At 53.8% G+C, this 15869-nt stretch overlaps 1 protein-coding gene across 1 annotated transcript; it reads right to left on the bottom strand.

Annotated features, from left to right (window-relative positions):
- Positions 1–344: 344 nt before the first annotated feature.
- LOC102085814 (fibrinogen-like protein 1-like protein) lies at positions 345–4143 on the bottom strand. Its single transcript, XM_005507767.3, has 4 exons — positions 4068–4143; positions 2511–2654; positions 1410–1718; positions 345–1196 (listed from the first exon to the last, which is right to left on the bottom strand). Exons 1-4 carry the CDS (start codon positions 4069–4071, stop codon positions 577–579), a joined length of 1077 nt encoding a protein of 358 aa, XP_005507824.3. The 5' UTR covers positions 4072–4143; the 3' UTR covers positions 345–576.
- Between the last annotated feature and the right edge of the window lie 11726 nt (positions 4144–15869).

Here is a 15869-nt window from a genome sequence, read left to right as displayed (position 1 = left end):
GCATGGTGGGTCACCCCACATCACCTGTACAAACACGCCGGAGATACAGAACATGTATTTGCAGGTTTTAGGTGTTGTTTCAGATGCAGGGGGTTTTAACAACTGCTGAACTGAAAGCCAGTGTAGGTGAAAACACCTCTCCAGGTACAGGTGTCAAGGCCACAAGCAAGTGGGCTTAATTCAGATTTACTTGGACACAAGGAATCCTTATTCTTCTGCCACCCCAGCTAATGAGGGGGTGACAGAAACCATGAAAAGAAAGGGAACAATTATTTATACAGCTAAGAATAAGGACATCTTCCCATGATGTTCATCCAGACATTATGTTTCTAAAGCACATTTTATTCTCCACAGCAGGTGTGTTTCAGAAGTACAGGGCTTGCAATGCGTTAGTCTGCTTATAATGTGATTAAAATAAAAACAGCTCAAAAGGGAAGAACCCAGCAAGGGAAGCAGAGGAGAAAGAAGAATCTCTTGTGAGCCCAGGGTGTGCCCCACCGCCAGCTACTCCGCTCCCCCGGCAAAGGGGCCGGCGGGCCTGGCCACGGGCCCGGTGAGACGGGCAGCGAGGGAGCCCTAACAGGAGTTAACGGGCTTGATGAGGATGGCAGACCCTTTGCAGTTCCCGTTGCACAGGCTGCCCCACGTTATGCCCCCCCTGACGTTCAGCCGCACAGAATAACACGCCGAGTACCACCAGCCGCCCGCATAGCTGGAGGCACAGTTACTGCTGTGAATGTCCTGATCCCGATCTTTAGTAGAGAACTTCATGTTGTCGTGTACGAAACTGGGACTCTTTGAGGACATGGCGTCCTCTGCTGTCCCTGAGTACACTCCCAGCCTCAGCCGGTAGCCCTGGGACTCATCTTCCACACTGAAGGGGTTGTAGTCTGCAAACCTGGTTCTGTTTGTGGCATCCCAGATGACAAACCTGACCCGGTAGACCTTCTGCCTGGAGATCTGATGGATGTACTCAGTGCCCAGCCAGTAGTCGGTGTGCACGTTCCCAAAGCCGTACTTGTAGGTGGTCCAGGACTCGGCCCAGGTGATCTCGGTGTTCTGCCGGTTCCTCTGGATGACCGTCCAGCCCCCGCTCATGTCACAATACACCACGATGGGGTGCAGGCCTCTGGGCTGGATGACATACTCACCGCTGGGGCTGCCAGCAGGGACCTCGCTGCAGTCCCTGGGCAAACCTGGGGAAGGAGTTAAGACTGTGTTCAACAATGGGTTGGACCAGATGACCTTTAAAGGTCTCTTCCAAGCCAAACTATTCTAAGTCTAAGACTATTCTACTCTAAGACAGAGACACACCCTGTAGTCCTCCTGTGGCTGGTTCTGCAGGACCAAGACAGTAACGAGACCTGGATTGCCAGAGGAGCAGGGATGGGTGCGAACACCATCCTCACCTGAGCACACAACGCCCGCGTCCTCGCTGTGCCCGCAGTTGTGTTCTCCCCAGGGCCGCCGCGAGCACTGGGTGAGGAGTTCCTCCTCCCCATTGCAGCTCACATCGTCCATCCAGATGGGCCCAGATCCACGCCCAAAATAAGCACTGCTTTTGGCTGATATTGCCTCCCCACATCCGAGCTGCCTGCACACCACAGAGGCATCTCTCATGTCCCAGCTGTCATCACACACCGTCCCCCACTGATTGCGGTACCAAACTTCCACCCGTCCGGAGCACTGGTTGGAGCCGTTCACCAGCCGGAGCTGACCTGGAACATGGAGAACAACAGCACAGAGCAGATTTGGAAATGGGGGATAAGACCAAAGAAAGCTTGAGCCCAGATCAGGAGGTACTTTCTAACTCAAGAAGTGGAGTTGAGGCACTAAGATGTAGGGCCTTTACACCTCTGATCATGTTCCTGGCTGGGGAAGGAGTCCTTGTCTTCTGAAGTCTGCACTTTCAAATACTTTAGTGTGTCTGGGCATGGGTTTGCCATGTGTCTCCTCAGCCAGGTGGTCACCAGCCACCCTCTGCCACCACTGCAGGAGCTGTTTCACCCTCCCAGCACCGCGAGTACCCCAGGAGCAGGGCTGAGGGTGAGGCAGGGAATGGTGCAGTCTGGTGAAGTACCCTCAGACAAGGGTATGTCACAGGAGAAAACCACTTCTCAGTGATGGGACAAGTGAAATAGTGCTGGTGGTAGGAGAACCCTTCCTTTCTTCTGCATCCTTCCCACTGACCGCCCCCACTGTCCTCCCGCAGGGCAGGGGATGTGTGGGGTGGGACAGCCTTGATTTCAGGGGGGACTGGAGCAAACCCTCTGGGCTTCTCCACACCCACACATGAGCGGAAAGGCGCGTGACTGCAAGGTCTCGTGTCCGTACCCACCAGATGTGTGAGGAGGGGCAGGTGGCTCCTGCTGGGGCACGTACCTCTCTTGAGGGATGTCGGGGCTCTGCTGACAGTTCGGGGCATTGGGAGATGCCCACCCTGACAGCCCACCCTAGGGCCGTCCCAGCTGCGTGCCACGGGCAGAAATGAAGAGCTCCCATGTACCTACCGCTCACGGACACTCTCAGAGCAGACACGGTGTTATTTGAGAGAGATTGATTGGAGAGGGACAGGCTGGGGATGCTCCCGGTGAGATGTGGAGCAGGCAAGGCCAACACACAGGTGAGGAGCAGGAGAGGAGCGTATGGGGCGGCTGTGGAGGAAGGGACAAGACAAGAGTCAGACAGAGCATCCCACTGTCAAACATGCGATGGGGAATCAGCTGCAGTGAGCTGAAACAGCTGGAAGTCACCCCAAAACTGGGAGGACAGCATGGGGTTGCCTTTCGGATGTGAACCTTGTAGCTGGGCTCCTCCTTGTCCTAAAGCTTCATGTCAGAGCCCAAGGTGCCCAAGAAATTTAGGGAGCAAAATCAAACAATAACAAGAGAGTCCTTTGCAGATCAGAAGAAATTTGTCCAAACAGAAACTTTGCGGAATATTTTCTGCCCCTCCAGCTCACTGAAGAGCTAAATGGTGTTTCTTAAGACCTAAATTCTGGAAATTCCAAAGAAAAAAAACAACTTGTAATCAAATAGAAGCAATAATGTTATTCAACTTAATTATAATAACAGTTATCCCAAGATTAAAATCTGAACATTCATTTAAAGATGGCATCACAGCTGCACCTCTGGGGGTTACAGCAGTGTTGGACTGCAAAACACGTGGAAATGGACAACTTTTCCAACGGTGCCTCTCTTTTGGACACCCCGCAATGATGAACCTTTGACAGCAATTCGAAACCTACCCTTTCATACACCTGTAAACTCAATCTTACATTTTTACCACATTTACACTTCAGTTTATAACTCTGCTGGGCTAGAAATACAGTGCAGTGGCTGTGCTGGATGCGAACCTGTCCTTTCCTCTGAACCTGTCTCTGCTCTGCTGGGACAGAGGGGCAGTACGAGGAGATGAGCTGCTGCTGTATTTTTCTTCGTGCAACATCTTCTCTGCCCCCAGTGGCCCATTTACGTGGGAAAGGCCACCCTGACCTCCCCTCGGTGGGCTTTTCCCTCCTGCTCCCGAGCCCAGCCCTGGGCAGACCCTGTTTGCAGGGACCTGCCCTCGCTTTGCAGGACCCCGGGTCTCGCTGAAGCTCTCCCTGTGCGTTCACAGCGATGCGAGGTGTGAGACCCCTGTGCCTCCAGCCAGAGGGACATGGTGACCGGGTCTGCAGGATGGCCAGCACCCTTCCAGTATGACCCAGCTCTGGTTGGTCCCTCCTGCGGTCTCCGGGACAGGGAAACATGCAGGTTCCCTCTTCCCACACCGAACCCCTGAGCACCTGCCCTGACACTGCCCAGGGAGCTGGGCTGGGGACAGACCTGGGGACTTGCACGTCCCTTTTCAAACCTCCCTTGCCCTGGGAGAAGCACCACAGACCTTGACTCTGCCCCTGCTTTGTGCCCTGCGCTATCTCCTGCCTCTGTGGCCAGTTCTCCATCCATGGGAGACATTGGACGACTTTATCAGGGGGAGGGTCTCAACACCCGCCACCTGGCACTGCTTCTGGGGGTGCACAGATGGGGAAACCGCCCTGCCCCGCTCCCCACGCTCACACTCACCCATGGTGACTCCACGGGGACACTTGGAAGTCCAGAAAGTCACTGTAGATATGCTTTGAGTCACAAGATTTATAGCTTTGCTGTGCCAGGGGAGGAGTGAGATGACACCGCTGCGCTGGTCCCATCCCACTCTCCTCTTGGGGTGTGTTAATCAGTGTTAATGAGCTGCCAGCGATGGGGCTGTAACCTGCAGCAGGGATGTTCATCTGCTCTGATAAGAGCCCTTATCAGGACCTGAGCAAATACATCCCAGGAGCAGCAAGTGGCATCCAGGCACTTCCATGTGTCAAGCGGGACTTTTCCTGGACATGGCTTTGCCACCAAGGGGTGTTTGGAGATATTTGCTGAGCTCCCTCCTGTCACCCCCACAGGACACAACCCTGGTGATCATCACACAGTCATCACACAGGGTCCAGGGTCCCTCCTGCCCAATCGATGCAGAGATGGACAGGGGCTGGATGCAGCAATCTGGCACCAGGGACCAGGACAGTGACCGTCCCTGTGCTGGGACCTGGGGAGGCCAAACCTCGAATCCTGGGGCAGTTTTGGGCCTCTCACGCCAGGAAAGGCCTTGAGGTGCTGGAGCGAGTGGAGAGAAGGGAACGGAGCTGGTGAGGGGCTGGAGCACAAGTGTGATGGAGCGGCTGAGGGAGCTGGGGGTTCAGCTGGAGAACAGGAGCTGAGGGGAGACCTTCTGATCTCTGAACTGCCTGAAAGGAGCTTGGAGCCAGGGGGGTCGGGCTCTGCTCCCCAGGAACAAGCGCCAGGAGCAGAGGAAACGGCCTCAAGTTGCGCCAGGGGAGGGTGAGGTTGGATGTGGGGAACAATTTCTTCCCCAAAGGGCTGTGGGGCATTGGAACAGGCTGCCCAGGGCAGTGCTGGAGTCACCAGCCCTGGAGGGCTGGACAGACGGACATGAGGTTCTGAGGGACATGGGGCAGTGCCAGGCGTGGCTTATGGTTGGACTCAATGATCTTGAGGGTCTTTTCCAACCAGAACAATTCTATGGTTCTATTCCATGGTTCTCTGTGTAGTGTGGAGCTCCCCAGTGCTCATTAAAAGCTCCCCCACCCGCCGCCCTGCTGGGGCGCAGGGGGATCGGGGGCAGCCGCGGGCAGCGAGCGGGCAGGAGGCAGCTCCCATCGCCACGGGGATGTCCTCATGCCAGCGTGGCCTCATTGAACAGCCGCTGCTTGCTGATAGCAAGATGTTCTCCACTAGTTTTATGAACATTTGCAGATATTCCTACCTCACTCTCCTTGACTTTTTTCTTTTCCTTATTGGCCTCTGGAGCATCTGCAAGATGGGAAATGATTGTCTCCCAGCTGTGAGATGGGAGCAGTGGTTTATTTTCCCAGCAGAAATCTCAAAGCACATCCTGAGTAAAGAGAACACTAATACCTCTGCTGTCATGTACCTGTGCACACACATAAAATTTTATTGCAATGAATGTGTCACTTTCGGCACCTTGTGAGCACTATAAACCAGGATTGAGTTTATGTAAAGCAAATATTAATCTGTCGGGAAGACTGAACTCAAAAGTCTAATATCATCCAAGTACGGGCAGGAAGGAAATTATTGTAATAGGTGATAAACTCTAACCGCACATTCACCAGAAGAAAGGGGCCTTGGGTTCCCATCTCGTTGACAGAGGAACATCCTCCTCTTTGATTTCACTGCCTGCAAATGAAGACACCAAAAAGCACCATTTATGAACACTTTGCTGCTTACTGAGCCCTAATTCAGAAGCCAGGGCCTTCGTGGTGTATTTGCATTTCTTTTTGCACAAGAGTCAGTGAACTTTCCTCCTACCATCAACCTGCTGCTCGGCCAGTTGTCTCTGCCCCTGCTGTGCTGGTGCAGGAGCTCCAGCTCACTCGTCCTCTCCTCCGACATCGCCAGGGAACTTGAGGCTCTTCCAGGAATGGGAGCAGTGAAAGGATGTCCCTGCTGCTCAGGGATAACGCACCGGCCCATCTGCTTCCATTTGCCTTCATCCCGGCCTTCTACAAGGATTTTGCTGTCCCCTTCCCATGTCAGACTGAGCCAGCAGCTGACCATGTCCCCCGTTTTTTGGGACCCACACAGGCACTGCTGAACCCTAAAGAGTTCACGTGAGCAGGGACCGTCCCTGCGCCAGCATAAATGAGACCGTGGAGGTGACAGCCCACTGGTGTGGGGCAGAGCAAGCAGGAGGATGCTGCTGCTCTCCCGCATCCCTGCAGCAGCAGCCAGCGCCTGGGGTGACATTTGCCACCAAGTGGAGCAGGCCGGTAAAATCCACCTGCCCCAGGAAAATGCCTCCTGACCCCAAATCTGTGTGTGGAGGGGATGGAGCAGGTGAAAAGTGTCTTTCTGTCCCCTGCCAGTGACAGCTGGTGCTTTGAAATGTGGCATTAATTAAAATCCACCATGTACAAAGCAAAGATGGTCAGCAAACGCTGGGACACTCCCAGCCTTTCTGTTCCCAGCCTGCATGAACTTGCTGCTTCCATGCAGAAACCCCAGAGCTGCATCTGGCCATTAAACCAGGAGGCCATTGGCCTCTTCTCTTACTAAAAACCCAAGGTCACCACTAGCCCTACACTGTCCTAGTCCGTGCCCCTTGCAGTTATGGATTAAAAGTTCATCACGTAAGCAAGATTCCTGCAGCACATCCCACGGCTGGTTGTGACCAGTGCTGTGCAGGGAGGGAAGAGGCACCCAGCGCCGGTCCCTGATGCCACCTGTGTGACAGAAAACCCAACCCTGCAGCCCCAGGAGTGGGCAGACAGACCTTGCGCAAGGTGCTCCTGGTCTGAAGTACCCGACAGAAACATCTCATGGTTGTCAGCAGGCAAAGCCCCTTCCCTGTCGCTGTGTGGGGTCAGAGGGCCTGCAGGGCTGGTGGGACACCCTGAGAACCAGAAATCAGACTTCCCAGCACACGAGAGAGCTGACCCCAGGGGCCGGAGCCGTGTCTCATCCCTGGGAACCCAGCATGGCACTGCCTTGTGGCTGGGCAGCTCCTCCCTTCCCTTCAGAGCTTGTCTTCTGTCCCCCTGTGAGCCCAAAGGACAACGTGAGACAGGGCAGGTACATTATAACCACGTCACCTCCCTGCAGACCTCCTGATCCCCTCCTGAACACTCTTGAGGCACAATGTGGTCATCGACTGGCACAGGAGTGAAAAGGAAAAGATACAGATGAGCACTGGACCAGCGTGTAAACTCATCTTTGAGTAACAAATTGCTTAAAAAGGAAGAAATTAATGGCCAACAAAAGTGTACCAAGAAATAGAAGCCCCTGAATGGCTCTGTGGCTGCTGGCGATGCTGTGATGGCATCTGCTGCCCCCAGCTGAAATGCAGGAGCCCGCCCTGCACAGAGCTCCGCGGGGCAGGGACAGAGGGACGCGCTGCTCACCGCTTCCCGTCTTCCAAACCCCGGACTTGATTGCCGTGGATGAACTGACTAGCAAGCGAAGAACAAAATTAAGTGCTTTTACAGTGGTACTTTGTGCCATTTGTTTAAACCACTGTGATGATTTAACGCTCTGCCGTGGGGACTCTGTGACCACAGAGTTTCAGCCCGGGGAAGGGCCGGGGCTGTTAGGAGCCGCCTTGCAGTTGGGCAGGTCGCGGCTGATCTCAGCACCGCTTTGTGCACTGCAAGCACTGCAAGTCCTCAGAGAAAACGTGCTGGAGGAGTTCGCCGTGTGCAGACACAGACATCATGGACAGCTTTAGCAGAGGGACAGGTTTGAACACGGCTTTTGATAGGTGGTGTTGGCACCAGACTGGGCGTGACAAGAGCTGTTCAGGGGGAATTCTATTGGAGTTAAAATTAAAAATGTTAGCTGAATTCTCTAATTATATCCCTTTTTCTCCCTTATTCATATCCATATATAACAGTTGTGCTGAGTTTTGGTACCTTCCCAGTGCTCCCAACACCTACACATCAGCTGCACTCCCCCCGCACAGGGCCCAGCTGTCCCCTGGTCCCCTTGGCCAAGCTCACGAGCGTCGCCCCTCGGCACAGCGCACAAGGTCACTGCGGGAAACCAGCGTCACAGGGATGAAACACAAGGCTGTTTGAGTTTGCCAGTGCTATTGGCAAAATCCAGCTCTCCAGATGAATCTTTCATATTCCAAACCCAAGCATGGAGGAAATAAGATGATACAGATGTCCTCATATCATCCCGGGGCCATCCTCCAAAGAGGCACTTCTAACACCCTTTTAGTTTCAAGCCACTGAATTTTCATATGCACTCACAGCACATGCAGCCCCACAGCGGCGCGGCTGCCAGGTTCTATCAGTTCAGCAGAACATCATTTGCTTTACAGTGCTACAATACTTGATTACAGCATCCTCTTCCCTCTGCCCATAGATAGAAACTATTTTGAGGTCAGGGCTACTTGTCTCATGAAATACCATCCTAGGTGTTAGGCAGCAAAGTGACTTTTTTCCTACCCTGTCCTAACAATTTGGCTACAGTGACAGGCTTGGCGGGGCTTGGCCAAGCCCCGATGGCAGCAATTGCCGCCCTGTCCTGGTTCCTGCATCTCGGGTCCCCTCCAGGCTGGCCCTGGCCTGGGGGCAGTTTCAGCAGGACCATGGAGAAGCTCGGCAGGAGGCACTGTGTCTGTGAGCTGGGGACACCAAGCTTCCCCAAAAAGGGAAAACAGGTTAAACGGCAGCTTGGCATTGTCTCCCCTTGGCCAGTGCTGAGTGGTCCAGTGAGAGCTGTGTGACTCGGCCTGAGGATGGGGGTCTCCTCACTCCTCTCGATTCTCCGGCCACAGAAACCCAGTGCATATGGAGGTGCCTCCCTGCCCACTACCCAGCCTATTAAAAATGCTTCTTTTAGGCCAGAGCAAATTTTTACCGAGTAGAGATCAGCAAAGAGAGGACCCCTTCTCAAACACACCCTTGGGTGCCAAAGGAAAGGTCCTGGGTCAGGTGCAAAAGCCACCTCTGGTGCAGAGGTGATCACAGCTCCATACGTCTTGTCCACATGGCAACAAGAGGTGCCCCAGCACCTGCGGGACACCCGCGGCTGCGACTGACCCCAAGGCAGGATTCTCCCCGGGGTGCTGGTTTGACTGCAAACGAGTTAGTTTTCTTCATGCGGTTAGAAACTTAGTACGGTCATTAGTTGGATTTAGTTTGAGAACAAGAAGATAACACCCCAAGACAGAGTTAATGTTTTTCTCCAAGTAACTTTCCAGTGGTTTTGAGTTGGAACAAAGGCAATATGAGAAGTTACTGTTACCTCAGTCGTTGTCTGGGAGCCAAGGTCTTCCTGAGCTCCCTGTCTGCGGTGCAGGCAGCTGGGAAGGGGGACACGGTGGGACAGACCTTGACTGACACCAGACTCATCAATGAGAACATTCCACGCCATTAGCATCACGCTTCCTATTTAAGGAGAGGTGGGTTTTCCGGCCAGAGAGATGGAACCTGTTTGGTTCTGCTCCATTTCAGTGGAGTTCTGATCGGAACTTCTCTTTAGTTTCTCTCCATCCTGCCGTTGCAGAGGCCCCTGGGCCATTCTGCCTTATTTTCTCTCTTCTCTCCCCAGGATCAGCTGTTGGGCACCAGGATGCTCCTTCCTGGCACTGGCTGCTCCGTGCAGATGGAGTTCATGAGCAAATGCGTGGAGTATCTTTTATATTCTATTTTCCATTTTATATATATTACTACTAGTAATGGTATATTAGTATTATTTTTGTTAATTTATTTAACTGTGTTTATCTCAGTCCATGAGTTTCTCCCGTTTTGATTCCCTCCCCTGTTTAGGGGTCAGGGGGAAGTTAGCGAGTGTTATCATGGTTTAGATTGTGAGCTCGGGTTAAACCACAACACTTGGTGACATTCATCAGTGAGGAGGTGTTTCCTGGCCAGGACTTTGGGAGGGCTGGGGTTGGGCTGTTGAGCGGGTTTGCCTGTTGCCCACTCCTGCGTGCAGCTGCCTGTGCCGCGGTGCCAGCCCCGGAGCTACCAAAACCCAGTAATGGTGATCATTATTTGCTCCAACAGTAAAATGATGACTGAAAATACATACATATGCATATTTGTGTCTGGGATGGACATCTACCGCCATGTCTCTCAGAACCGTACCTGAGGACTGGCACTTCAGCACCTGGGATGGTGCTGCCCCCAGCACACACCTGTTCAGAGGGGAGGCTGCCCACAGCCCCTCCTGTTTTAGAGGGACCATCAGCCCAAAAACGTGCTCTGGGTTCACAGGTATGAAGTAAAGCCAGAGTCTTTTGGTCAAGTTCAACAGCTTGCTGAGGCTGGAAAGAAATTAGAGCCTAGCTGAGTTAGATCCAGGCTGGAGCCAGGAGAGCTCGGCTCCAAGCTCAGCATCCAGAATCATAGAATCATGGACTCATAAAATGTCCTCAGCTGGGAGGGACCCACCCGGATCATGGAGTCCAACTGCTGTCCCTGCACAGGACACCCCACAGGTCACCCCGTGTGTCTGAGGACGTTGTCCAGTCTCTTCTTGAACACTGTCAGGTTGGGCCGTGACACCTCCCTGGGGAGCCTGTTCGGTGTCCAGCACCTCTGGGTCAAGAACCTTTTCCTCATGTCCCACTGACCCTCCCTGGCACATCTTCTGCCGTTCCCTGGGCTCTGTCACTGTCACAGAGCAGAGCTCACCCTGCCCCTCCTGCTCCTGCTGAGGAACCTGCAGCCCATGAGCTCTGCCCTCAGTCTGCTCTGCTCCAGCTCAACAAACCCAGGGACTGCAGCCGCTGCTCATCCGGCTTCCCCTCCAAACCTTCACCAGCTTCGCAGCCTCCTCTGGACACTCTGCAGTAGCTTTGTCTCCTTTTCTCCTGTGTCCCAGCCCTGCACACAGGGAATGCTGCAGGTGAGGCCGCCCCAGCGCAGAGCAGAGCGGGACAATCCCCCCCTGCCCGGCTGGCCGTGCTGTGCTGGGTGCACCAGGACACGGTCGCTCTCGCCCATTGAGCCTGCCCAGCAGTGCAGGGACACGAGGACATGCCGGGGGATGCCAGCAGCAAAGCGACTGAGCATCTGTTGGTGTCTCCATGGGATCTGCACCCATCATGTGTTATGAGCTGGGCAGCGTTGGCTGCCACACTGGGAGAGAGTCAGTGATGCTGGTGCTGTTTGGAACATCCCCTGACAGCCCTGCATGACCCGCGGCACACAGCGGGGTCGGGGTTTTCCTGCAGCTGGACTCACACAGCCTTGTCCTCGCTGCATGTGCTGCTCTGCCCACCCCACCTGCCACCCGGCAGGGACAGGGACATGGACATGACCTCAGCACCAGGCACTCGGCCGTCGCCATTGGAGCTGATTGACTGAAATCATCCGGGGAAAACTGTGACAGAAAGTTTAGCACAGTCTCCATGGAATATATCAAAGTGGCATCAGTCTTCTAATAGGATAAGTAACGTAAGCTGTGTTGCACAAAGAGGAGCACTAATGGGATATTGCTTTATGCAGGAGACAGTTTGATGTATCTGGGCCACTGCTAACTAAATCCTCCCTGAAGTCCCCTCTTCTGGCTCCAGGATTAATCAGCTCTCTCCTTTTTATCTGAAAGACACGAGGCCACCATCTGCCTGCAGCTCCCAGTGCAAAGCACCACAGGGGCGCACGTCACCCGCTGGTGGGGGAGCACAGCGGCGGCCTCGGCCACCCGCAGGGGCTGCGTCCTGCTCTCAGGTCCGGATTTATTTGTGGTGGCCTGTGCCTGCACGATGCCCAAGGACCCTGTGTGGCCCAACGGGCACTGGGGCGCGTGGCAAGCCCTGATTTTGGTTGCTGACGGCTCCCTGGGGCACAGGGGAGAGGCACGTCGGGACACACAAGGCCAAAGTTGTGCTGAGGATCATAGCTCGGGCTCAGCCTGACTTTGGAGCGCTTGAGGCAGGGTTGACTTCTGGTAGTCCAGGAATCCTCCCCCAAACCAAAAGTCTTCCTGACAAAAAGCCACAGGGCAGAGGAAAGGAGGAAACAAGAGACTCACAGGGAATGACTGAAAAGCCCTTCTGAAATAAACCCACAGCAAGCTCAGCAGCCTGTGTCTTGGCAGGTAACAGGCCAAGTGGGCCCAGGAGGACACAAGTGTCCTCCCATTTTGTGCAGATGAGGCATGAAGTAGAGAAAAATGCCCCATTTTACACCAGAGTACAGTTAAGCAGAGCCCTGCACAGAGACAAGCTCTGAGAGCAGCCGCAGGACTTTCCATCAGCAGGGTCATTTGGGTCCTCACACCCCCACTCACTCCGCTGAGTGCATTTCATCCCCAAAACCCCGTTCCAGCAAGACGTGGCATCCATTTGTGAGACCAAGACTCGCGGCCCAGCAGATCTGTGCCGCAGCCCGCGGTTTGTGTGCAAGCACCGAAGGCTTCAGCTGGTGGTGCTGACAGCTGGTTCAGGGTCCTCAGGCCAGGCTGGTGTCACCTGTGGCAGCGGTGGCAGCAGAACATGCACCGGCCTTGCTGCCACAGCCGCGGTGCTGCCACCAGCCTGGAAGGGCAGGACGGGGTAGCTGGGGTAACTGAATAGTCATGGGGGCTGACTGAGGAACATCATTGCTCAAGATGCAGGAACACAAGAGGAAATAGTTTTCAAGAGCAGATTCCAAGAGCAGCCAGTAGACCAGCAGGATGCCGCGTCCAGGGATCCCGTGTAATCAAAGGTCCATCAAGGGAGGGAGTAAGTGACCCAAAGAAGGGCTTTGCAAACCAGCAGGTCAAACGTGTCCAAGTCAAAGCATGTCCTGGAAGCCGTTGGGAATGTCACTGCTGTGGCATTTCCCCAGGTGCCCTCAGGCCAGGCAAGGAGAGGCACAAGCCTGGGGACACCCACGTGTCGCCTCTCCAGTGCCCGCTGCCTCCTGTGGGTCACCACTCCTCAGACTCATTCTCCAAGCACGCATGTACCAGTCTTGTAAAGCTTCTGCTTCTGTCTCTGAGGAGGAAAATCCAAGAACATCCTCAGAGAGGCAGCTTTACCTCCTCCTTGTGTTCAGCTCATTTTCTCAGATAAATCCCCTTAGTTCCAGCAGGGTTTAACAGGAGCGGAAGACCGCTTGAAATGAGTCCAAACACTTCTGTTTGCTATATGTGTGTCTTTCAACTTTAAGCCAGCCTTTTTAAGTGCTTCTTAAACAGCCTTCAGCCTCAGACAGGCCTCAAAGGAAGAGCTGGCCGGTCAGGAGAGCAGGCTGCCTTCTCCTCCTAAGTTTGCAAAGGATTCACAAGATAACAAATTAATTCCCCAGCTAATGTGAATATTTCATGCTGAAAGGGTTTACTACAGCACCCAGTCTGAGGAGGCTTTTGAGTGTGCTTTGTACAAGGAGTCATTGCCCTGTTCATAATGAAATGTCATCTGGCAGCTGTGATGTAAGGGCACTAATCTACATTCGCAAAGAAACATTTGAAAAGAAGCTCTTAGGGCTGCAAAAGTTTGAAGAATGACCAAGTTTTCCATCCTTAAGTAGAAAAGTGACCAAGAAATAACTGACAACTTCAGTACAGTATTACATAACCAGAAATATGTGCAAAGTTTAAAGAATAAAGACTACAAAGTATCTACTAAAGAAGAGAATTTCAATAGGGGGATTTTTAGAATTGCTTATGTGATTTTAAAAAGAAAAGGGATGAAGAGGCTTCATTTCCCAAAGGAGTCTACGGCTCTGCAACATGACTGCAACCAGCGTTTTCTGGAGTGCTGAGCGGAGCGTTGTGACAGCACTTTCCACTACAAAGTTCTGTTTCTACCCTAAAAATAATTCTAAGAAGTTTGTTTTCTTGCTTTGAATGTCAGATCTTTCCCTGGCTGGTTTCTTTTCATTTGAGAAGATGCTCTTTTTGGTTGACTGTCTTTGGGCACAGCTCTCTACAGATTTACAAGCTCTATTCGCAGCGTATTTGCGATCTGACGTCTCTTTGCAGGTGTTCTGTGCAGCATCACATCACCAACTCTAACACTGATGACCGTCTTTCTAGGAGAACAATGAAGAGAAGAATTTTGACGCTGCAGCCCAGGACAGGCGCCTGGGCGGTGAGACACATCAGCTTGTGCCCAAGGAGGTGGCACCGACTAACAGGCTTATTGGTTGGCCCTTGTTGAGATAGAACAACAGATTTCCTTGACGGGCTCAATGGTTTGCTTAGCAAACAATCATTTGCCTTCATCCCAAGTGTAAAAGCCATTTTACGTGCCTCCTGATCTGCAAAGACAAGTTTGCAGTGACCCAGAATTAGATCCCAAGTTGCTGCTGGTTGTCCCAGCAGCCACTGTGAAGGGCTGTGCATCGAGACCCGGTTCTATCGCCTTCCAGCAGCTGTGCCCCTTGCTCAGCTCTGCTGTCCCTCCTTTGAGCAGGGAACTGCCCCATGGAGAATGTCACCTCTCACAGACAAGAAAGGTGAATGAGTGTGGGACAGGAGACGGAGATGGCACAGCCCCGAGCCAGGCTGGGAGCAGGACAGAGAGCCCCAGCAGGACAAGGGTGTCTGGGGGATGCTGGTGCAGGTGAGGGAGGATGGGGACGGAGGGGCTGGGGACAGTGGCTGGAAATGGGGAAAGGGGGACAGATGGGGCTCCTGGCAGGGGTTGGCAGTGACCATGGCTCCCATCACACACTCCCTGCTTGAATGCTGAAGGCACCAGTCATGGCTCCATCTGGGAAGAGGCAGCTGATGATCAGGCTTCGCTCCAGAGGGCTCTGTCCTCATGAGGATGCTTTCATCTGGCTGTGATTAAAGCCTCCAGAGGAGATGAAGCTGCACAGACCTCCTATCTCCAGGTCATCTGCGGGGCACCTTCTGGACAATGACACTGTCCCATTGCTCAGGTTTGCACCATTAAACACGTACCCGGGATCACTTGCCTGCTGAGCACAGACCGTCTTCATTGCTGGTGGTTCACCACCCTGGTGTCGGTACCTCACAAAACAGGATGGACCATCAGTCACTGCAAGGGTAGTCCTCTCCTTCCCAGCAGGGCCAAACATGCAGACTGTGACCTGGATTTCTCTTCAAGCCTCAAACTGCTCTTCAAGAAATCTCTGGTGCTGTCTGGGGACCGGTTGCACACATTGTCCAAATGCAGGACTGCCATCTCCTGGGCAGCTGCGAATCTCAGCCTGCAACAGCCCCAGAAAACCGCCCCAGGGTGACTCAGAGGCCACGTGGCTCGGAAGGCGCTGCAATGGCAGGTACTGCCCACGAAGACAAACAGCCTCTGGGTACTTCAAATGCAGCTGCAGTACGAGCTCCAGGGTCAATTAACAGCTCTGTGGCCACTGTGTGTTCAACCCGTGCACTAAGCACAGCACAATTTCCACCACTGAGTAACGAGGTTTTGCTCTAATGCAAACATGAGCAGGGCATCATGGATTCAAAGTCCGTGAAGAGCCAACTGGGCTTGAACAGACACCCTTTGTCACCCCACAGCACCCTTGGTGCAGTTTCTTACACACCATTTCCCAGTCTGAAAAAGGATTTGGGGAAACCAGACCTTCACCAGACGCTCCTGCACCGATGCCAGAGGGTCACTGTGCCTCGGAGCCCGACAGTTTGCCATGGAGGAACGTGCACATGGCTCCGTGCTGGACACGTCCCTCCCCACGGGCCCTGCCCTGCCTCCCGCTCCCCAGGACTCCCCTGCCCAGCACCGGCCTCATCCCCACCGGTCCCCCAGCCCACACGTTGTCACTCCCCATGGCCGGACCCCTCATGCAGCCCCAGTGCCCGAGCCCACAGTGGGGCGTGCACGCTCACCTCTGCCTTTCGGCCAAACACCTCCACCCCAAACTACCCTAT

This window comes from Columba livia, chromosome 20 (assembly GCF_036013475.1).
Source record: "Columba livia isolate bColLiv1 breed racing homer chromosome 20, bColLiv1.pat.W.v2, whole genome shotgun sequence".
NCBI classification, from domain to species: Eukaryota; Metazoa; Chordata; class Aves; order Columbiformes; family Columbidae; genus Columba; species Columba livia.
Note: the sequence above shows the minus strand (reverse complement) of the source record. Positions and strands in the feature narration are given on the sequence as shown.